This window comes from Cydia pomonella, chromosome 3, assembly GCF_033807575.1.
Source record: "Cydia pomonella isolate Wapato2018A chromosome 3, ilCydPomo1, whole genome shotgun sequence".
Classification (NCBI taxonomy): Eukaryota; Metazoa; Arthropoda; class Insecta; order Lepidoptera; family Tortricidae; genus Cydia; species Cydia pomonella.
In genome coordinates, this window is record NC_084705.1 from 7,341,130 (window position 1) to 7,366,754 (window position 25,625).

Below are 25,625 nucleotides of genomic sequence, written 5' to 3' on the forward strand. Positions count from 1 at the left end.
GTGCCTGAGCGACTCGGCTACCGGGGTCACGGCAGCATTGGTCGAATTTTTCAAGTATATGCATTTCTTACTGAAGGCTTACGGCGCCCCCTAGCCACCCCTAAGGTAGAACAGTATGGTTCATACCTTCTAGCTGGATCAACTCAGGTGATCAGGTTTTATTTCAGTTTATAATTTATATAGTAGTGTTTCTACTTCAAAAAAAAAAAAAAAAAACAAATTAAAATAATTTCTGAAAATAATTTAATTTGTTCTAATACTTCTAATAGTAGTTGTAAATTGTTGAGAAATACAATGTTCGTCAGTCGCGATACCCGAGATATCTAGTGTCAAGTAGCGTTACTGATAATTCCGCTACTCGATGCTAGATGTTGACTACGAAAATAATAAGTACCAAAACTGTACCCCTAGTGTAAATATTTTCGACAGCGAAACGTGACGTACGCGTTTGCGTTAAGTGTCATTTTGTATGAGATTTTTGACGTTCCAAAACGTCCCGCTTGGCGCGCTGTTCAAAAACCCATACAAAATGAGAGTAAACGCAAACGCGTAGGTCACGTTTCAAAATCGAATTTAGTTACACTAGGGGTACAGATGTATGGAGTGAGCACTCTATGATTAGTTCTTATTTCTCTATGATCAATAGGGAATATTACGCGAAACTGCTTAGGGGGCGCCACTACCACAATCCAATCTGAGGGTCTACCGCGAAACGAGAAAACTGAAATTTCGTTATCTAACCTCTCTATCACTCTTGCATATTCGAGCGATAAAGAAGCAGATATCTACATTTCGATGTTCGCGTTTCCCGGTAGGCCCTTTGTGTTAACAAACCACGTTGATGCATCAATGTCATATTTTATTAACTATAAGTATAAGTTAGTCTATGGTTTTATGGTTTACGATAGGTGCTATATTTCGTTTTTTTTTTGCATTAGAAAAATGGTAAACAATCTTGTCTTACCTTTTTATTGAAAAACGCTTTTTTTTTAATCAGTAACTATTACTTATGAAAGCAAAATAATGTAAAAGATCGTATATGATGGCGGCGAACGATAACTCATTTTATCAAGGAAGTTGACAGATATTATATGTCACCTTTAGTATTAAAGCTAAGGTGTGTGAACTCTCCTTTCATTGTACTTTGTAGGTGAGATTTCTTATCAGTTCAAATCAATATAAGCGTTCGCAGTTTACGCGATCGTTCTATTTTGTTTTATTTGTGCTAGTTACTCGTATGTTCCATTCAGAGGAATTTTAAGTATTAATTCTGTGTAAAACAATGGGTGATAAGAGTGGAATTAGTAAAAAAAGAAAAATGGAAAGTAAATAATATAATTTATTTCAAACTTATTATTTATTTGAAATAATTTGAATTACAGAAAATTAATTCGACCGTAGTTTAAAAATTTAAAGTTAAGGAAGATAATATTTTTGCCGGATACGTTATACGTTATTTATTTTATTGAATTGCAATTAATTTAATGTGATAAAAATGTGTTGTTTACAGTCGTCATTTTACGATATTTTTGTTAACGCTAAATGGAGCCAATGAATCCAATATATAATAAATACAGTGTGGAAAAAAATAATGGGCCCTGGATGGAAAGTACCTTAAAATCTTAAGTTAGCTCATTTTAGGCAGTGTCTTACCTGAGCGAATAACTTGCGAACGCGAAGCCTCGCGGCGCGGCGCGGGTGAATTCAATCCTTAATACCTATGGAAGTGTCCTACGTGGGCGATCTCCGAATGCCGTTGGGCCGCCGTGCCGCGCCGCGCCGCGTCGCATTCGCGAGTCATCGCCCACGTAAGCCGCGCTGTTAAAGGAAACATTATTTTATTTTAAAAAGAAACAAAACTGCAATACCTATAACATTTCAAACTTCCCACGACTAGTGAAACCTGCGTCGAAACGTCGTAAATAAAGGCAACAAAATAAATTCGCGCTAGACCCCGTTTAAAATGTTCTCAAATAAAACTGCATTCAAGTTCTTTTTAAATAGCTTGTCTCGCCCTAAATAATTGTTTCGACATACAAACTTATTTCCCATTTTCCTCTCTGAATATTAAGGTAATTGAAAATATTTTGTCACAATTTGATGTATTGTGAACTATCACTAATTTCACATTTTTCAAAATGTAATTTTTAGGTTAAGAAATTGGCTATTATCCATTCTAGTTTCTAATTACAACACAGCTGGTGTATTTTTTTGTTAGTTAATACAAAAATTGTTAGAGATAGTAATTAGTGTTTTAAACAACTCCATTCAGTGTATCAATTGTATCAAGCTTAATGTTACAATGTCGCATGTTGTGTTTGTCTGTAATTGGTTGTGCATTTAGCTTAAGTCTTTAGATAAATCGTCTACTCCGAACAGTGCCGGATTAAGACATTTTGGTGCCCTAAGCATTTCTAGACCATGGTGCCCCCTCATCAAGATTACATTGAATTTTCTTGGTAAATTGAGTGACGTTTATTGCCGCATTACTGCTGAGAATAGAATTTTCAATCCGTCACATCATTTTATCACCGAAATTGACAGTACTGCAGCAGTAATGTTCCAACAGTAGGTAAGGTCAAGTGTAAGCAAATTCGAAGACCGTGTTTCGCATAAGGGCGGAGGCCAAGCCGACCATTGTCCAAGTGTAAGCGAAGACGTAAGACATAGGCCGTACTCCGCACAGGCAAAGGCAGAGCTTCAGTAGGGTCCACGGGTACCAACAGCCACAAAACCACAAATGTCTTAAATAGCAAATTATTGTTTACGAAAACGGGACTTAATTGGGTAAGTTTTAAAATTACCTCTGACCAGACGTTTCAAGGACGGCGTTGTCCCCATGGTCTCGGAGAAGACTGGGTAAAGTCGACATCATTATCTTGACGTTGGAGGTAATTTTAGAACTTAATCAAACGCGATTAAGTCCCGTTTTCTTAAATAATAATGTGTCACAATTAGGCCAATACAATTAGATTTTTTCGAATTTGGACCTAAAAATACGTATTATCCGAGTTTGCTCCATTCCAGGAGGTGTGCATAAATGTTTCCTCTTTTTCAGTTTTTTGCTTGTAAATCGAAAACGGTCGGCCGACGGAAAATTTGTTCTAATTACGAGTATTATTAAAATTGATATCTGAGGATTCGAAATGTAATTTAACTATGTTCTTGCAATAAAATATATTGATTGATTGATTGATTTAAGGTACCTTAATATGTATTCGTAGTAAATTGTAGAAAAAGGTCGATATTTTTTATTTTTGGTAAAATCATGTTAACAATCAGAAAACGCTTTCTTACCAGTGTCTGATCCACCAAGTGCTATTGTAATTGATAGTGGGTTCCTTCTACATCGAGTGGTTTGGCAATCCAAAGGAAAAAAATATCTCCTAAGGATCCCAAAATGTGACACCTCCTGGGATCGAGCAAACTCGGATTACACGCATTTAGGACCAAATAAATGTATTAAAACAATTTCCAGCTTGCTGGGAATTAATTCCTCAAAACGCTATTTTTTGATCTAGTTTGATTGGCCTAAAACGTGAAAATCAGTGTTTTTAAAGGCAAAGTCTAAGGCTAAACGCGCAGAGCGTTCGGTCGGCGCTTACGGATGAGGCCAAAGGTCGAGCTGGAAGAAAGCAAGGCTTGAATTTGAACAATGGCGAGGTATGAATAGCTGGACGTCCGGAGCGTCCGATCGCGGCGCGTTATCATATAATACAACCAATGGCGAGGTGTGAGCAAGGCAACCCAGCTGAGAGAGAGGACAGCATGGATTTGGATCCATGGCCAAGCGAAAGTGAGACAGTTTGCATAAAGTAGAAGGCCTGGCGTCGCATAAGACCTAACGCCGAACTGCAAGAGTGGCTTGAAATCACGGTCCTCCTACTGCTCGGCCTTTGGCTTAACTCGAAAGCGCAACTTGATAAGATGCTTTTGTTTTTTGGCCTTCGCGGGGCTCTTTATAACACTTTGACAATTAGGTCGCAGGATCGCGGCTCTGCAGCAACTCGGCCTGGCCATCTGACACATCTGGTGTGCAAGAGAGCAAAATAGGCTACAAAATCGGTAAACTACGTCGAGAAAATCGGTTGGCCACAAGCCCGACGGTAAGATTTTTTGGCCATGAGCTTTGATGGCCTCCGCGTAAGGTTGGAGATGTGCTTACGTGTTCTCACTCTCTTACGACCCTTCGTTATTATCAGATGGGTACTTGCACACGTATCAAAAAGTTTCGTGTACATAAGTATTACACTACGACTGCGATGCGGATGCAGCCTGCGTGTTTTTTTTTCCTACGATTTTGGTGCCCCCCTACGCGTGGTGCCCTAAGCAAGTGCTTATTTTGCTTAATGGTTAATCCGGCACTGACTCCGAATGTCATGATGTAACAACTGTTGGCAAACCTAATAAATAAAATAAAATATATACATAACAACCACTGCTATGCCCTTTCGTTTGCTTTTTTCGAATTTTTATTTATGTAAGAATTAGGAGCATTTAAATATTAGTATAGAATTGTTTTTTCGCTACTAACTCTTATAATAATCAAAAAATCGAAAAAGCATAGCTCAATAGGGCCAATATACTATTGTGTAAACACACCTTCTATAATGTTGATAACTAATGAAGAAAATTAGGACTACGTTTGTATGGACAAGCGGTTGTCCCCTTTCCTCTTAAGGCTCAACTTTATTCAAAAGGTCCATTTGATTCTTATACCCTGTATAATATACCTAATATTTATTATAAATCCGTTTTTTTAGTTACAGTTGACGACAAGGAACATTACTTGATGGCGATAGCACTTCTCACTGCCAAGCGTAGTCCAGACCCCGACATGGGGGTTGGCGCATGTATTGCCGACGCCGATGGCAATGTTGTTGGGATAGGGTAAGTCCTTCATTTCAGGAACATTTCACGAAATTCCGTACATACCCTTAATATTGGACACATATTTTTAATATTGAACTCGGCTCGAATTTCACATTTATGTTTTTGTTGGGATTAATTGTTAACAGTTACAACAGGCATCCGTATGGCTGTGAAGGGCTCTCGTGGGACAAGAAAGAAAAACATAAATATGGTAAGTGGTAAACTGTCTGCCCCTTAAATAAATACTAGGTTATATTACGAATTTTCTGAAATGATTTTTACGCCTCAACCCTAATCTGTTAAACAAAAGGTATTGTTTCCTTTATGCACTCAAGCAATCTGTCAGAAAATACAACAGCAATCAATTAATTTGCGTCCTTGTCGTATTATCAACGATAAAGCGATAATGATGCACTTTAAAGTAAAAGTTATCAGATAAGTTATCGAAACGGATTACTTTTATTAATTGTAGCAGAGTGCACATAGTGGCCATGCATACGCGTGTATAGTTCGAGTCACCCACGATGACGCGCAGATTTGTCAAATCTAATCTTTAATAACATGATAATACGAGTCAAGCTACGCGTCGTCGTGAATGACACTATATCTATAGTGTGTGCCATCGGAAATTGTTACTAAGGTAAACGTCCTATCTTCTTCTTCTTAGTCGTATACTCGTGGCAGAGTAGTCGTGGTCATTGCGGTCGTTGTACGGGTTTTTTCGCTGTTTCCCGCCATGCTTCTCTATTTATTGCCTGCCGCGCGCACAGATTCAGAGGTGACCCGGTGAGAGCTTTCACTTGGTCGGTCCATCGCATTGAGGGCCGCAATCTGGGTCTTGTGCCATCCACTCTGCCCTGAACAACCAGCCTCTCTATCGCGTCGTCTTCCCTGCGCGTAACGTGACCGTAGTAGCTAAAACGTCCTATACCTAGTCTGTTTTTTAACCGACTTCAATTTCATAGAAGGAAGAGGTTCTGTATTCGGTTGTGGCTTTTTTTTTTGTTATTCCGACACCAGTGGTCCGATCTGAGTAATTATTTTTTGTTTGAAAGGAGTTATCACCAAGTTGGTCCCATTTTAATTGGGGCCAAATTTTAAAGCATACCATGATTTGGGTCCGATTCAATAATGATGCGGCTATATATTCTATAGTAAAAATAGCTCTTTAAAAATTACGACGGCAAATAAACGCATTCGATTTATACTAATATACCGACAAACATTGGTACGGACTGCGCTAAGAAAGTTCGCCCGTGTGTTCTTAGGTACCTACCTACAGAAAGTATGTTCATTGTTGTCGTGTAAGGCAATCCTATTGTACATACTAACCTTAGTATATAGCCGCATCCTTATCGAATCGGACCCAAATCATGGTATGCTTTAAAATTTGGCTTGGCACCGATTTCAAACATATCAGTTGGTAACACAAATACTTATAAACGGATAGTATTTTATTTTATCCTTTTTGAAGTCGGTTTCCTATTTTTTGTAAAAAGTTTTTATTTTTCCATTTTTATTTAAACCATGATGTACAGTCAGCATCAATAGTACCAGATGAAACAACGCGCCAAAAGTATCTGATATTCAGGATAATTTTTCCAAATATATATAAATCTCTAAAATGTACGTTCACTAGTATATATCCTATACCGTCTTAATTGTTCTACATATAGGACCATCATATTGTATTAAGCTGCTACAGAATGGTAGATACTTTTGAAACCTTGTTTGATCCGCTACTTTTGATGCTGACTGTACTACATAGGAAATAGTATGGAACGCTCATTTGTTTCTTTCAGAAAAAAATGTATGGCGTAGTACTTTATAGTTAAGAAAAACAGACTATACAGGCTGACCTTAGCCATTGGACAAACCCTGAAATCCCACGTAGGGTTACTTCTCAGGAATGCTCCGACGTTAATATTTTTTCAATTAGAACAAAAGATAAAAAACAAACAAAACAAAAGAACAAACAAAAGTTATTTTCGAACAAAAGTTATTTGCAATAATCGACAACAAAAAGAAACACACTGTGTTAATTTTTGGCAGTGTTTTTGACAATTTGTTCGAAATATTTGATAATGATGACATTTTTCAAAAGTCAGAAGCTTATAGGGAGCGTGCATGAACTATAGGAGGCAGCACAGGCCGTCAGATTTATGGCGCGAGGCGTAAATGTGATGTTTTTTGTTCCGATGGAGCCCACAAGATGGCAGAACCTACTATGCACAAGAAAACACTTGACGTGTAAATGTGCCTGTTTATGGTTCCGATTCAGACCACAAGATGGCAGACCCTCCAACGCGCACGGTCCCTATTAGTGTCATAAATAAAAAAAGATAATCAAAAAGGTCGAAGAAGTTTCCATACTATTATTTGAGGATATTACCTTAGGAGCTACTAACACATACAGGTTGCTCCAAAGTAAAAAATGGTAATTTGTTAATTTCCTCAAAACCGCTACACCGGTTGTTACGATACTTTGTACACTGGTTCTAAATACCCTAATGCATATGTACATTTCGGCTTTGTCCAATGGCTAGGGACACACTGTATAGTTGATAGTCTATTTCCAATAGTTGACAGCCTGTACATCTCCTAGTGAGTATTATATTCTTTGCTGTACATCATCTCATCACTAGTGCTTAGAACTAAGATTGGCAACTATTGGGCTAGTGTCCAGCACTAGGACATTTATTGTTTTATTGTAGCCGTTAACTTGCCTGTTTAATTGTTTTAATACTTTTCACACCAGTACCCCTAGTGTAAATATTTTCGACAGCGAAACGTTACGTACGCGTTTGCGTTAAGTGTCATTTTGTATGAGATTTTTGACTTTCCAAAACGTCCCGCTTGGCGCGCTGTTCAAAAACCCATACAAAATGAGACTTAACGCAAACGCGTACGTCACGTTTCGCTATCGACTAAATTTATACTAGGGGCACAGATCACTGATCAGAACCTATAGTAAAAATTAGGTAAGAAGACTTTAATGCTACCTTTTTACTTTTCAGTATGCCACGCAGAGTTGAACGCTATTCTTAATAAAAATTCCGTAGATGTAAAAGGTTGTTCAATCTACGTAACTCTGCTGCCCTGTAACGAATGTGCTAAGATAATAATACAATCTCGTATTAAAGAAGTAGTTTATCTCAATGAGAAGATGAAGGAAAAACGTCATATTGAATCGAGAGACCTGGTATTTAATATGTTTAAAGCGGCTGATGTGCGTTATAGGTAAATATAATTTATCAACAATTTACTATTTATCACGGAATGGCGTCATTAGTCTGTTGGATCTTTTAAGTGTTAAAACTGTAATTTAGTTACAGCTATTTGAGTAAGAGGAAATATTAATGGTCATCTTTTCACACTAACGTTCTCGACATTTTCCTCTCCGGATTTTGACTCTAGATGAATATTTTTTTATATGAGTTCAATATTACCAGTACCTATGTCTGTACGTTTTACTTTTTTTGATATTCTGGTTTTTATATAGAGATGGGTAGTAAGTAAATACTCAGTATTTACTCAATATTCCCGTATTTACTTGTTTATACCCAAATTGGTGGGTATGAACTAATTAGAGTGCTGAAAGGGGCATATAAATTTGAAATATAGGTGTATTTTGTAAGCCGCTACTGGATTAAGTACTCAGAATTGTAAGAAATATATTTTTAAGGGGGGCACTCCATACATGTAACTAATTGTTACAAAAAAACCACAACCAACGTGTTGTACATCATTAAATGGGTCTTTAAAAATAACTTTAATGATTCTTAAAACTTTTTTGGATAAAATAAAAATGTCCGTCCTACGAGAGAACCACTTAAGCTATCGATTTGAAATTTGGAATAGTTATGATCAACGCTAACCCAGACACATTGAAAGTATTATTTTGTTATTTTATTTTTAATAACTATGGAAAATGCCAAATATGAAGAGGGGGCAAAATTTCAAAGTCTAATAGTGACTAGGTTAAGTAGGGTATCATTTGAAAGAGCTCAAATTGGCCATTCCAAAACATTTTTTTATTATTATTAGTAATGTGAAAAAAATACCATTCCCCCCCCCCCCCCCTTATCTCCAAAGTTTACCGATGAAAAATTATGAAATTTTTACATAATATTAACATTACTATAAATTTTACAGGAAAAATATAATCAGACCTCTATCTTGGTAACTTTTTTTAATTAAGAAGAAACTTTTCCGAATTCAGTTTGCAATTTAATCAACTATAAGTGTGTTTATTACACTGGAAATAGCTATAAGATTATATTAAAGACGCTTTTTTTTTAAATAAAAGAACAATCTTTGAAATCGGTTCACATGATAGAGAATAATCCACAAAAAACCAACACACGTGCATTACATCACGCAAATTAGTTAGACAATTTGCCGATAGATGGCGCTGTACACAAATATGCTTATTATAGGTACATCTGATCAAAAGCATTTCGCCTTTATAGTTACAAGAGATAATTCAAAGTTTGTACGGAACCTTAGGTGCGCGAGTAAAACGAACTCGCACGTGACCGGTTTTTTATTTTGTTGGGACACGAGATGACATAAAAAAGTTGATCGACCCAACTACGCACAAAAAGAATTTGAAATAGAAGTGTCAAAGAAAATGCAACCTAGTGTGCACATTTGAACTTTCTAGTCTTCTTTCTAACTTTCAGTCAGTCAGGATACACGCATTTATATATATATAGTTAAGGGTAGTTCTATCATTTCGTGCAAAACACATGTTCGTTGAAAAAAATACATAAAATCACTAGTAAATTAAATCTCCGTATTTTTTATATTTTTCCTTAGATACAAATGTAGACTTGGCATATATAATATTATTGCAACATAAATTATATAAATAAAATATAAACATGCCAAAAACTCATTACCATGGTCGTTCAAAACTTTAAATTTGTAGTTTGAGAGCGAAAAACTAAAATATTACATGTACCGCGTCTAGTTTATTCTTTGGTTTTGCGTTAAATACTTATTAAGGAATAAAACTGTGAAGGTTCAAACAATATCATAATTGTTATTTCCTTTATATGTAGCAAAATATTTTTGTAAAGACAAAAACATTCATTACCATGAGTCATATTTGCAAGAACAAAATCGGCCGGCAGGCATACGAAATGTTACACCCCGCACTGTCCCCCCTGCCCGCATTCCCCGCCTCAGTCAGCCAGTGAACAGTGAACGGAACGGACGCGTGCAAAACACTTTAAAAATAATTATTCGTGGCGGAATTTCGGATTTGGTACGTTTTTTTTTCATTACCATTTATGCTGTTTTGATATAATGCTTAAATATTTGATTTTACTATGGGTACTTAGTTAAAAGATATTCAATTCGAAGACTTACTGGAATAAATACATATACGATTATATTTGTGTTTAAAGAGTAAATCTTCAAAACGTAAAGAATGTTCATTACCATTCGTTTCATTACCGTTATTTACCATTCATTATAAGAAGAATGGTAATGAACATAAAATAATGGTAATTAATTTCAGTGTTAAATTAATAAACTATATGGGGTGGTCATCAAGCCAAATTGTGTGAATTCATTAGGTAGGCCATACTGAATAAGTTTGAATATGGGGACTACTCTGAATTCCCAAAAAATGGCTTATTCAATGGTTAGTTCTACCATTTCGCGCAAATCAGCAAATTTTTAAAGATTTTTTTCATTTTAGATTTTTTTATGTTCCAATGGGAAGACATATGAAAAAGAAACGCTACTGTATAATATATTTTCAATTATTCGCAAAACTGACCGAAATATGCGGAATTTATTTTTTCCAAAAAGAACGGTAATGGAATAAGGAATATGGTAATGATAATAGATATTATGGGAATGATATCCCTCGTTGGTAATGGATAATCATGAATATCGTAAGAAACAGATAAATGTCATTTAATATCCGTATGACTCATCATCATCATCATCATCATCATTTCAGCCATAAGACGTCCACTGCTGAACATAGGCCTCCCCCTTGGACCTCCACATGTACCGGTTGCATGTACCTTAATGAGGTCATCTGTCCATCTTGTGGGTGGACGTCCTACGCTGCGCTTGCCGTTATCCGTATGTTTATACTTTCGTATTAGTACTAGGTATTAAAATTTCTAACTTCCGTAAATTTTATATTTTCGATTAAGTCCTAAGGCTGATTACCGGATCTCGTAATAGTTTCGTTATTAAACATTTATTATAAAGTAATTAAAATTATCTCATAATATATGGTTATTTTACTTACCCTTTCATTACCAACGAGGCATTTTCATTCCCATAATATCTATTATCATTACCATATTACTTAATTCATTTCCGTTCCTTTTGGAAAAACTAAATTCCGTATATTTCGGTCAGTTTTGCGAATAATTGAAAATACATTATATAGTAGTGTTTCTTTTTCATATTTCTTCCCATTGGAACATAAAAAAAACAAAAACAATAAAATCTCCAAAATTTCGCTGATTTGCACGAAATGGTAGAACTACCCTCAAGCACTCTTTAATTAAAAACAATTTAGTTCATTTTAAATCTGACTTTTTAAATATTTTATTAGCAATCGTTTTACCCACCTAAATGAGTAAATACGGTTATTTATTGGGGACTTTAAGTAGGTAAATACTCATTATATACTCTTATCTTATCTTCTAATTACCGGGGGCCCTTGCGGATACACTTCGACCCATAGGGATCTTTTGTGTAGTTGCCCCCTAAGGAAAGACCCATTAGCTACTCAAGAGCCTTTTTGACCATTTCCATGTGTCGGATGATGGTGCTTATGGGTAGCCTTTTGAATTCCTTTGGTTCCAGATAGCCTGCTCCAAAGTCTTTCATTCTTTGTCTGGCGAGGGCGTGACATTCACACATTAGGTGTGTTATTGTCTCTTCCTCTTCACCACACATTCGACAATCGGTATTGTCAGAGTGTCCCATCCTGGCCAAAACCCCTTTGACCCCATAATGGCCCGTAAACACCCCTGTTATAATTTGGAGTTGTCTCCTGCTAAGTTTCCATAGCTTTTTGCTCCAACCGGAGTCTACTTCTTGTATGAAGTGCTTTGAGTGCTTTAGACCCGTCAGACTGTCCCATTCTTTTTGGTGTCTCGTCCTAGTGCGGTCTTTAATAGCCGTTATAATGGTTCCCTGTGAGAGCCCCACGAATGGTTCCGGACCTATGTGGTTATTTGCGGATCCGGCTCTGGCGAGTTCATCTGCATTTTCATTGCCTATGAATCCCTCGTGCCCTGGAATCCATACCAGTTGCACTCTATTTTGTCTTCCAAGCTCGTTCAGAGCTTGGACACCATTGTACACCAGTCTAGAGTCCACTCTGGGCGCCCTGAGCGCCTTGAGTGCAGCCTGACTGTCACTGAGTATATAGATATTCTTCCCTTGGGTTTGCCTAACTATATTCTCATGCACACAGGCAATTATAGCGTACGTCTCGGCTTGGAAGACAGTAGCGTAATTACCCATGCTTATGCTACAACTAAAGTCATTTGCATAAATGCCTGCCCCCGTACCAGATACTGTCTTGGACCCGTCTGTGTACCATATGATGTCGTTTTCATCCGAATTTGGTGCTTGAAGACCTTCGGTCCATTCAGCCCTTGTTGGAACTTTAACTTCAAAATTCTTACGGAACACAAACTTGGGTTGCATCTTATCGCAGCCCATATTTTATATACTCACCCCTACCTATCTCTTAACGTATAGAATACAAAATCGGCATCAATAAACGCAAAAATCAAAACGGTCTGATAATTTCTTTCACATTCCGTTCCGTTCCGTTCCCAAAAATTCTTTACGATTGGTTAAGTCTTGGAGGACGAAAATGTCTAGAACGAAACCTTGATTTTTGAGATTTCGCTTAACCTTATCGCACTAATTTAAGGAACTGCCCCGTTAGCGCGATGGAGATATTTACCTAAATTCTCAAACCTGAGAAGGGGCTCAGCTGGTATTTCCTCTTAAAAGTATGAAGAATTATTTATTTATTTCACACAACGGACCCATTACATAACTTTGTAATATAAAAAAATATTTTTCCAGGAAATTGGAAATTAAGGACAAGATTGAAATTATCTTGGAATTGGAAAATAAGTACATCTAGGAAAATAGAAACACAGTACTAAAAGAATATTCACGACGATGAACAGAAGAAAATAAAGCCATATCCGTTATGCCGTTTTGAATTAATTAGAGAAGAGTTTTTTTATGTAATTTTATGCTTTTATGTATTATATCATTAACATCATCTTTGTTACATATTTTAGATATCAAAAGATTAGACACGTACCATCTAAAATGTCTAAGATCTATAATTAGGATTAAGTGGTAGGACCGTATACCAAACTCTGAAGTTCTGCGTCGCTCCGGGATGTACGGCATGGAGGCGCTATTGATGCAGCGTCAGCTCAGATGGTGTGGGCATGTTCTCCGAATGGACGATCGCCGCTTGCCTAAAGCTATATTCTACTCAGAATTAGCAGAGGGAAAGCGGAAGCACGGCGGTCAACACCTTCGATATAAGGACGTGCTAAAGCGCCACCTAAAGGCGTGTGCGATCGATAATGCACGTTGGGAGGAGCTCGCTGCGAAACGGTCATCTTGGCGACCTACCATCTTCGAATCTACCAAGTCGTTTGAGGAAAACCACCTCGCTACATTAGACGTAAAACTCCAACTACGCAAGGATAGACCTAAGCCCTCCTATGTGTATACATACAACGCGGCCGGTCAACTATACTGTTGTGAATGTGAAAGGGCGTTTAAGAGCAAGTTTGGCCTGGCCAGCCACATAAGAGCAAGAGCTCAGAAGAGGAAAATCCCTTGATTGCTGAGGTCGCCGTCATCGAAATCGACGTGGAGGACTATATATATAGTTATATTTTAACTATGGTTATTAAATGAATTTATAATACTAAAATGTTTCTTTATAAGTAAAATATAGTAACCAATTCTTACTTTATTTTTATACTTACTTATATTTGTATACTTAGGTATGGTATAGTCACCTCTGAAAATATCGGTACGAAAAATGTGCCAAAAATATGTATACGCTACCTTAATATATGGGCAATAAAGTCGTGTATACCTACATATTTTTGGCACTTTTTTGCATGGATATTTTCAGACGTAACCGTACGTGGATTAGAGTACGTGGGTCGGAAAAGCTCGTGAATAGGGTCCATTACACAAGATCCCATGGGTCAAAGTGGAGCTCAACGAGGGTGCAGAGTGTTAGGGTCGGCAAAGTCACTCCGCAACGTATCGCAAAGCGAACTGACGGTTTTCCCACTTCAATACAACTGGCTGACGATTTTTTTAATCCAGAGTAGCATCTAAACTGTCATCTGACATAGTATCAAACGGGAGGCGATAACTATTTTTTATTTTATTTTTACATGTTTCGGTTGCCATTCCTCAACCCACCAACAGAGCGGTAGCTGAAGTCCACGAGGGCTCGTCGTACATAGCCGTTAACCACTATACGAGTTACCGCTCGGGAGGCGATTGATCATGGAAACCTGTTTCTGGCTCGCGGTCTAATACATTTTCCTTAAAGTTCTCGCTATCGAATAACATATTGCTGATCTCGTGGTAAGCGTACTTAAAAAATGGGACGGCCGCTCCTCCATACAAACATAAGTAGTCCCTATTTTCCTCCCTGGATATTGACATTGTGGAGAATATTTTTACATAATTTGATGTATATTAACCTTAGCTATGCTCCCACGTTTGACTTCTTTCAATGTTTTGATTACCGTAAAAATTAGGATCGAAAAATCGATTTCATACAAAAATTTGAAACTTGTATCTCACTGATCTTTTGTTAAGAAAACTTATCTAAGTCTAAACACACGTCAACTTATCCTTGTTAAAATATATGCTCTAGATCGCCAACGTACCTAACCAAAAAACATTTTCCACGTCTTCCATACTTCAGTAAGTTTGTTTATTCTCGTTTAATAGATAAGGCGAGCTTGGTGGCTTACGTGCTCGGATCTGCAACAAAAGCCTTATCCTCGCCTTTGTGGTACACAATGCTACCTTCTCTATTGTAAGTACGTACTCGGAATAAACTCCTCACGTGTGTATCGTCGAATGTACGAGTATTAGACGAGAAAGATATGACATCCTCGTGTACGTATCTAACTCGCACGTTAAATTTTGAACGTTTTATTCACGATAGTGACCGACCGCTTCTTATACAAACGTACTTCCCATTTTGCTCCCTGAATATTGACATTATAAAATAGTACATTTCGATGCTATTGCGGAAAGTATATCATTACTTCACGAGTACCGAGATATCCGAGAGTACCGGTAGCTTGATACCAACATTACAACATTATAGTTGATTTTTCTCGAATTTACAATAAAAATTAGGAAAAAAACAAAGGGTGTAGCAGGATAGCCTTGGAAAAATTGCCCCCAGCGATTTTGGGCCGAAACTGTAATCAAACGATGCCTTTTGGGGAGGTTATACTCTGCACAAAGTTTCATCCCTATGTTACCCCCTGGGGGTGAAAAACACCCGATTAACCCCAAAACTGTTTTAATTATTTTTTCCTAAACTATGAAAGTGACGAATTTCAAATTTTGTACAAATATTAATAAGACTAAAAGCTATGGGCAAAAAAAATATTAACCCCCTAACCATTGAAATTCTTGTAAAAAAAAACAAAAATAAAATAAGAATCACCCTGTATATCAAGTTTGGCTCATGGTACACACACCATTTTTTTCCCAAAAATGAACCAATTCATATTCTACATTATACAAAAGTTTCATGGACTTACTCCAGAAGGAACATTGCGAAATTAAAATAAACGTACTATTTCGTAGCCACTAATGATTATACTCGTATCATGCTTAATACGCAACGTCTCGGTTCCGAAACCAAAATAATTAAAAAAAAACCGGCCAAGAGCATGTCGGGCCACGCTCAGTGTAGGGTTCAGTAGTTACTTTTCCGTCACAATAAGCTAAACTGGAGCTTAAAGTATAGTAAATTGTTAACCAAGGGATGAAACGGTACCTTTCACGCGAGTTAAACAAATAGGCAAATTTGCATAATTGCCTAATTAAAGTAAGTAAGTCTTTTTACTATGAAGGGGAAACTTTTTGCGATAACTCAAAAACAGCTAAACTGATCATGTCCGCTATAGTTTTCATTTAATGTCTTTCTTAAGCTCTACTTCCACGTTTTTTTTTTCATATTTTTTGGACCTATGCTTCAAAAGTTAAAGGGGGGACACTTATTTTTTTTCTTTCGGAGCGATTATCTCCGAATATATTTACTTTATCAAAAAATGTTTGTTGAAGACCCCTATTAGTTTTGAAATACCTTTCCAACGATACCCCACACTGTAGGATTGAAGCAAAAAAAAATTCACCCCCACTTTATGTGTAGGGGAGGTACCCTAAAAAAAATTAAATTTTTAGATTTTAATGTACGACTTTGTCGGCTTTATTCGGTTTAAAGATTCTTTATTCTCATAAGAATTTGTACAATTCACTTAAAATGAGAACTTAAAATATATTCATTTTATTTACATATTTCATGTCACAAAAGGAGCGACAGACACTGATTGCAATTTACAATAAGCACTTGTTATTATTTTGCCGGTAAGTATGTTTAAGTAAGTATTTGTATTAGGGGGTAGGTAAGTGAACAAACAGTGCGCGAAGTGCGTTTATTGATTTATATATCCATGCCGAATTTTAGCTTTCTAGCACTAACGACCACGGAGCAAAGCCTCGGACAGACAGACAGACAGACAGACAGACAGACAGACGGATAGACAGACGGACATGGCGAAACTATAAGGGTTCCTAGTTGACTACGGAACCTTAAAAATGTTTTTATAAATACAATTTATCCCCACCTTTTTCAAATCGGGCACGAGCAGCGGTCCGATCGCATCGCAAGCCATTGTTTATTAATAATGCAAGGCTCTTAGTGGGAGTTCAATGAATAGTACGCACCAAAGAGCCAATACATATTAATTTCGCAATGTTCCTTCTGGAGAAGGTCCATGAAACTTTTGTATAATGTAGAATATAAACTGGTTCATTTTTGGAAAAAAAATGGTGTGTGTACCATGAGCCAAACTTGATATACAGGGTGATTCTTTTTTTATTTTTGTTTTTTTTACAAGAATTTAAATGGTTAGGGGGTTAATATTTTTTTAGCACATAGCTTTTAGTCTTATTAATATTTGTACAAAATTTGAAATTCGTCACTTTCATAGTTTAGGAAAAAATAATTAAAACAGTTTTGGGGTTAATCGGGTGTTTTTCACCCCCAGGGGGTAACAGAGGGATGAAACTTTGTGCAGAGTATAACCTCCCCAAAAGGCATAGTTTGATTACAGTTTCGGCCCAAAATCGCTGGGGGCAATTTTTCCTAGGCTAACCTGCTACACCCTTTGAACCAGTAAGCTTGATTTCACTTTTGAAGTCAAATTAAAAATGGTTATGGGCCTTGTACGATGTACTACGTACGTATCTACAAAATGTTTCTGCAAATATCCGTTGATTGCTCGAGAGAAATCTGGCACTGAAAGATTTGTAAAATATCAAGGGTATCGTTCGTATAAATGGAAAGATTACCCATAAACACAGAGACTTGAAGTCCTTTCAGGCTTATAATTGTTCGTCTCCCCACGTGAGGGCCGACCCGGACATCTCACTCCGGATGACTCAGCGCTCGACCTCGATTCGCGGCAAAGCCTCCGATTCAAATCAGAGATTTCAGGATACCCGATTGTATTATTCCAGTTTCCTAACCAAAAATCCAATTGTGCTCGAATCCCTTTCGAGAAAATCCGAATTCCCGCTGAGATTGCCTGAATCGAACCTTCGTGGGAATGAATAACCGCGAATAATACGATGTCATCCGCCGTTATTATCTAACAATGATACAGTGCTTTTGCGATAAAAATCTCGAATAATAATCGGCCAACTAGCGCGCCGCAACGCGGTATAAAAGAAGATATCATGACAATTCAGATAATGGGCGGCTATTAAAACAATTACGTGTACATGATGTCTTTATTATGATGTTTGTAAACGCATGAAATTGGTCTGATCCGGGAAGGTCATCGGTAAAACATCGAAAATTACCGGATTCAGATATAACTATATCAATTATGCTGCTGTTGATAACACAGCAGTAAACACTACTGGTATGTTTTCTATACGTGAGTGAATCACGTTATCTTTGATACCTATCAACCTTCCTTCTTCCTCCCTTCTTTCTTTGGTACCTAAGGATTGTTCGCTAAAACTAAAATAGTCAAAAGCAAATAACTAGGTATAGTTAGTTAGTGCTTCTGGGTATTTTCCGCAAATCAACAACAATTGTGCCTATTTTGCGTGAAATCGAGGTAGCGCTACACTGTATCCACCCCAGCTCCTCCACAAAGCCTAGGAAGCTTTCAGATTGCTAACTGCCTCCTTAAGTTTGCACGGAGTCCCTAGGTATTTTCTCCTGTATATTTCTACCTGTTTGCAGTCTAAGAGAATGTGTTTTTTTTTTTGTTTCCTCTTCTTCCATGCACGCTCTGCACATGGGGCTGTCTGTTTTACCCATATTGTGTAGATGTTTGGTTAGTGTGTTGTGTCCTGTATTGAATCCTACTTATTGGTATAGGTAAGGACCTATCCTAGTAAGTGCTCAGTAGTACTACTAGGTATAATCAATTGTGAAACACGTTACAACAAACAGCTTTAGATTGTATTGTTCGTTATTACTATTAGTATTGTAATTTGTGAAAGATGGATACAGAAAAAGGTTTCTTATTACAAAAGGGATGATAATTGATAAAACATGTTAAATTTAATAAAAGTTACCATTGAAAGTAATCAGACAAGCAAGAAAGTAAAAATTAAAAAAAAAATATATATATATATATAAAAAGAAATCATCTGTCAAATATAGGAATATGTTTTCTTAACTTTTATACGAAAGTAAATGAAGGGTTTTGCCTATAGCTTTGGGACTAGTACATAGGTTGATACAATTATGTGAATTAATTAAATAAATGGTACCTACTAATACATTCCGATAAAAAAAAGAACATGACAACTTCATTTGTACTAAAACGCAATATTGATATTCTTTACTTGCTTTTCCATACAGAAACAGAGGGCCTACCGCGAACCACGTTCGACGTGTTGACTCTCTGTCGCACTTGTAAACTCGTACGTAAGCGTGACAGGGAGGCAACACGTCGAACGTGGTTCGCGGTAAGCCCTCTGAAGCTATTGCTTAGCCACGACGTCACGTTTTAGTATTATTTAGTACCTATTGACGTTCAGCGCTCATTAAAAAGTGTCATTTCTCATCCTCACACATAACAAGGTAGATTAAATATATTCAAAAGCGTTCTATTTGGATTCTTTCACTGAATCATAAATCTACTTTAATAATTTCTGAACTAATTACAGTAATTACCTATCTATTAAGGGATTGTTCATCCACAGTATACATCTAGCGCCGTGCATTACCTAATGATCTATTAATTAGAAGACATATTCAGAAAACTATAACATAATTATTATACATATATATACCGCAATTAAAATAATGAATGTAAAGTGAATATGTATGGGTGTGTCATTTGAATGATAGCTTAGCGATTATTTTTTACTGTGCAAGTAGGAAATTCATTATTTAATTTACTTAATTAGAGTATTCCTATTTGCAACGTAATTCAGGGAAAATGTTTATGCCCAAACAGTATCTAGAAAATAATTATGACAGATACTGACTTCTACACACTGATACTGTTTTTTAGGTACATTTCATGAATATAAAAAAAATCTATTAAATAACGGGTACACTATGAGTAGTTTCGACTAGATGTTTTGCATAATACGTATGGTTTTCTACTTTAACCTAACGATGGAATTAGATAATGTAGGACTTTTAGTTTTAAATATTTAATGTTAAGGTTGAAAATCAAAATCCCTTAATCATTAACTTGAAGCCATAGTGGTGCACCCGCTGTACTTATATATGAGGTTAAATGTATAAGTTGATATTATTTCATATGTGATATTATATCGTAGCCTGAGTTATTGAAGACTCACCCTCCACTTACGGCATTCGATTAATACAAGTAAATGATACAGCAAGTATGAAAACGTGAGAGAAGCATCGAAACGATAAATATTGGAAGCATTGATCTAGCCAAATTCGAAATTATTTTTGACACTAACGAAATTATATTTTTGTGGCATTACCGAGGGTACATATACATAGTGCGATTACACCTTATGCCTATAAAATTTTGCACATCTACATGTGCAAAATTTGATAGTTCAATGACTGGCAACATCGAGCACTAGGATAAGTTTTAGCCACCACCATAACACAAACAGCGATTTGTTGTTTCCGCTTATTTTTTTTAATACTACTATGGTGGCAAACAAGTGGCACGCCTGGTGGTAAGCAATCTCCGTAGCCTATGGATGCCTGCAACACCAGATCGCGATGCCAGCCCTAATGCACCGTCGTTAAGCTCTGGCAACCTTACTCACCGGCAGGAACACAACACTATGAGAAGGTTGTTATTTGACTGTGGTTTTTTGTAAGGTACTTCCCCAGTTGGGCTCTGCTCTCGATCTGGAATAACATCCGCTATGCTGTGCCCTCCACACAAATTACATTCACAGTGCCCATAGCTTTCTTTTGGACGTAGTTTAAGAACATAAGTACCTGGGTCCAATATTGATTAAATTCCCACTTGTAATAATATTACAAAGCTTACTGTTCTGTGGGAATCATAGCCCAATCTCCTTCATGCATGTGCTCAGCATTGGGACATTAATATATATTGTAATTTTAATAATTTTTCCAGGGAGTAAAATTGGGATTACGTATGTATAGCCAAGTCGCCGTCCTACATCCTGTTAATAATTCGTCCTGCGACTCATCGACTCATCCCCGTACAAGGTGGCAGTTTCACCGACGCGAGTGTTGTTTTTAATATACTCATAACTTTCCCTTTCATTTCCTTACAAGATACAGTTTCAAGTTTCTAGCGAGCTCCGCACACAAATCTCGACCCGTTATCTCTAGGTGAGGGTGCTGTTTAGTGACGTCATCATCATCTCAGCTCTCAATTGACATTGTTCGTGTGTTTGCACTGTAGTATAGTACGCGTTTCATGGATTGGTTCGTGGTATATATTTATATATATTTTTACAAATGTTTACTATTATTCACTCATTTTAAGTGATAAATGCTGCAGAGTCCGGAAAATGGAAATTTATGGATTAGGCCACCAAAGGAAGCTCAAAAATTGCCATTCCGGGGAAATGATTCGTGTATAAGCAAATTTTGGCATAGTTGTAGATAAAGGAGCCTGAAACAACGCACTGAAATTACCGGTGGATGGGGGTGAATCTAAGGGATGTGGGTGGAGGGGAGTTTAAAAGTTCCTGTTTTAGTTTTTGGTAAATAGCTCGTAAAAGGTGGCCAATAGCAAAAAATGTTCTGATACGTAAAAAATCTAAATATAATTGCCTAAAAGTAAGTTAAAATCAATTATATGGTCCGATTTCTTAATTTTTCGTAAATAACTCATAACCGGCGGCAAAATGCAAACAATATTGTTAAGCGTAAATAGTCTACACAAAATTTTCAACAAAAATATTTAGTACATTTTACACAAGGATCAATATTTGAAAAGATATTAATGAGGAAAAGTCAATTCTAAGGTTTCTATTTTTTAGTTAATAATTGGCAAAGTATGACTTATAGCAAAAACGTTTCTCATACATCAATAACTACCATAAAATGTTGAACCGGAAACATGTATGTATTAGACTTTTCGATATGATCAATATTTAAAATGATATTAACGCTTCCCGCGTTAATTATAATAAATTTTAAAGTCCCTTTTTAGTTTTTTTTGAAATAACTCATAAACGGTGGCCCATAGTAAAAAATGTTACTGTACATAAATAATTTACATTATATCAAAGGGGGAATGTTTATTACAATCAATAGGGAATATTACGCGAAACTCTGCGTAGGGGGCGCCACTACCACAATCCATCACAATCTGAGGGTCTAACGAGAAACAAGAAAATCTAAATTTCGTTGTCTAACCTCTGTATCACTCTTGCATATTCGAGCAATGTAGAAGCAGATAACAAAATTTCGCTTATAATAAATTTAAAAGTTGAAAAATTACTGTCTTGGATAGATACTCCAGAGGCCGTGAGTTCAAGTCTCAACCAAGACAGTAATTTTTCCACTTTTAAATTTATTCTAAGCTTAATAGCATCGTTAGCAGACGTTTATGATTGTTAAAAATTAACAAAATTTCGATTTTCGCGTTTCCCTGTAGGCCCTTTGTAAACAAACTGCCTTGATGCATCAATGTCATATTTTATTATCTGGAAAACATGTCAAAAACATTTTAATGCACAGTATGTTTAAGTTACTTTGTAGTTTATGAAAGGTCCTAGTGCTGCACTCTGGCGGCAGAATATTGCAGTAATACTCCCTATTCACAGGCTCTTGTTTAGTTATTCGTAAATAACTCGTAAATCTTGGCTCTTTGCAAAAAAAAAAATAGAACATATATAATTAAGATACAATTTTATACAAAAAAGGTTACTTACACTTTTTCGCTAGGATAATATTTTTGATGTATTAAAGGGGGAAATCTTATTATTGACCATAACAAATAACTTTCTCCACTATTTTTGCTACATGTTACCCTTAAACAATTCCGAGTATATTGAAGGAAATAATATTTATTTAAAACAAATATTAGTATTAAAAACTTAATACGTGTATTAATAACCTAGGAGTCAATCCTAAACAGACTTACTATCCCCGCCCCTCGCGCGGTGTAGCACGGTCATTTATCACCGGTGCAGCGCGCGCATTCCAATTCAAACTATTGTGCACCCAGGGAGTGCACTCTTTATGCACCTCGCCGCCCGACCAACCTGCTTTTATATTTGCAGCAAAATGTAAATGTTATAAACTGTTGTCTAGGACGTAAAAATAAGGCAACATGTGTTTCAAACGAACATCTGAGTTTCAAACGAAGCTCATTATTTATTATGACTTCCGATTTTATTTGATGTTTTTAGAAATACCTACATATCGAATAGCTTACCGGCTAAATATGCCTACTCTCATACCCGAGGGGGATTGGTTATAGTCCTATTGTACTTCTATAAAATAATTACAAGACAGAATTCCAATTAGTTATTCACATAATTCTGTGACTTGAGGTATACTCGTAAATACGTGTTTGAAATACAAGCACGCATAACACTTTCAAAAGCACAACCTATCTCACCAAGAAGTCATTCTGTAGGTTCCTCACCTTAGGGAGGTACCCCGTATTGATTAGCCGTTAATAAGGGTGTCGGATACCGCATGTCCCGCGAAGGAAGCGCGATATCACCGATTGCTCGTAAACCTACTGATAACAGAAAACAGACTGCTGCCATCCTTGAATATCGGCTTTTAGATAACGGCTAAATAACATTGTATAAGAAAACTTTTTGTAAAACACAATTATTAGTTACAAGTAAGAAGTTATGATTGAAGTACTTCTATCTTAAGATTTACTTAGAAAAGATACAAAACTTTGTAACATGTATTGTGTAGTGGGGAGTCCGGGAGAATTGACCAGGTGGGAGACTAGAACCATTTTATAAAATAAAGTCCCTAAAGTCAAAGTAGCCTATATAGTAGATAAAAGCGGGCGGAATGTCTATTCCATAAGCGTTATTTACATTTTGTCCTTAAACAGAAATAAAAAGCAACTCAATCCAGCAAACATTTCCCACAAAAACGCTTTTAAACAACTAACTGAATTAATAAAAGAAAGCCCAAGAAAGGGTAAAGGAAATTATAATCCTTTCTTTTAAAATGCAATGAGGTGGTTGTAAAAACGTTTGCGGGGAAATTTAAAATGCGCCTTCCCTGGCAATTAGTGATCCGAGTGAAATTAAAACAATGAGGAGGCTGGGCTAGCACGCAACTCATTGAAGGGGAGCGACCACACTCCTTTTCTTTGGAAGAAACGTACCATGGACTTCTTTATCGTTGCTTTATAAATCTGTAACAGCTGGGTGTTGCAAACACTTTTTTGGGGATATTTTCCTTGACTATTATGCGACAGGGTTTGTCTTATGTGAGGGTAGGACTGTTATGTGTTTTTGTAAGTATATTGACGATTTACTAATTAATTAAGTAGAAAATTAGACTTGGATATGACTACATTTCTATACTTTGGAAAAATCTAATTATAGTTTTAATTGCTAAATCTGTATTTAACTGTTTGATTGGATTTAGTTTTCCACCGGTTTTTTAATATTATAAGGCTTAGGGAATTTCAAAGTTTTTGAGTTTTCTTTACTCGGCTATATTTACGAGTAGGTACACTTACAAGCGACGAAAGAAGGTGGGTAAGTACTAGACCTAGAGATTTTCCTAGCACGAACAAGGCAACGCAAGTGCCTTCCGATATTTAGTTTATCGATATATTGTATTATCGATTTCTTATAACTGTCATAATGTCTTAAACAAATGTAGCATGTTTCGAAATAAATGAACAAGAATTACGAAACTATCAATTTATTATTACTTTACCTACATGCCTTATATTTAAATAAAAATCGCACAATAAAACCACCATCCAGGTCCTTTTACATGATTCTAGAAGTAATCTATCATTTTTTTTACATATTTTCGGACGTCAAACTGCTTTGAGTCTTTGAAAAAATCCACTTTTATTGACTAAAAGATTTTTCAACTTCCACTGCTGTAATGGGAGCATACCGGATGTCATACGAATAAATAAATAAATAAACGGGAATATGAACAATGATTAAAGTGAAGGGTTACTTATCGATAACAGGATTGTCGATGTTTTTATTTTATCAAGCACTAACAACATGACGTTCGTGCTAGGAAAATCTCTAGGTATAGTAAGTACCCATTTTCACTGCGGCTGCATTGTGTTGGTTTAGGACTAGGTTATATTTCGTTAGTCGTGAACTTCGTTTATTAGTATGTTATTAACCACTGATCCACGTATCACATCCCCTATTAAGCCGAACAGGCCTACTGATCCCGACTCCACGGCAAATCTTCTTGTTTTTGAGTCCCAATTCTCAAATCCAAAAAAAGCAGTTTGCCTTCGATCCAATAAGCACAACTTTAGATCTAATGTAAAATGTGTTAAGGGTGAAATTGTGTCGATTGTGTTGTATCGTTTAATCCAGTTCAGTTGTGGTGGTGGTAAATGGCGAAATAATGACACACGCGCGCCACCGGGCCATGCCGCGCCACGCTTTGCCACGCGGGGACTCAGCATGCTAATATGGAACATGAATATTTATAAAAAAAATGCAAGTACAAAACAATACGTTTTCGATTTGTGGTTAATCTTTTTGTTAAGCCTTCACATATCAATGTGATATGAAATTCCACGTGTCACCTCAAGTACTTACATACAAGCTGTAGTACCAAAATTGAATTTTATTATCGAGATGATTTTTCTAAATTCACATGTTTGTCCAAAAATTCTTGGATGGACCCCAGGCACCATTGAATAACTAACTTTGAACGTGTACTAAACCTTATTTAGTTGGATTTGATTATGTATCTACTATTTTTTTAATTAAGTCAATTACTGGAGGTCGGCTACTATCGGCAAATCGGCATT

The 25,625-nt window shown here is 36.5% G+C and overlaps 1 protein-coding gene across 4 annotated transcripts; it reads left to right on the top strand.

Annotated features, from left to right (window-relative positions):
* Positions 1-1,158: 1,158 nt before the first annotated feature.
* LOC133515957 (deoxycytidylate deaminase-like) lies at positions 1,159-13,871 on the top strand. 4 transcript variants are annotated; one of them, XM_061848607.1, is made up of 5 exons: positions 1,159-1,325; positions 4,764-4,890; positions 5,019-5,083; positions 7,890-8,112; positions 12,958-13,871. In XM_061848607.1, the coding sequence occupies exons 1-5, from the start codon at positions 1,283-1,285 to the stop codon at positions 13,016-13,018; spliced, it is 519 nt and encodes a 172-aa protein (XP_061704591.1). In that variant the 5' UTR covers positions 1,159-1,282; the 3' UTR covers positions 13,019-13,871. The 4 variants fall into 4 exon arrangements, with proteins under 4 accessions (XP_061704591.1, XP_061704592.1, XP_061704594.1 ...); XM_061848608.1 differs by having other exon boundaries at positions 4,770-4,890; XM_061848610.1 differs by lacking the exon at positions 1,159-1,325 and adding an exon at positions 1,374-2,072 and having other exon boundaries at positions 4,770-4,890.
* Positions 13,872-25,625: the final 11,754 nt, after the last annotated feature.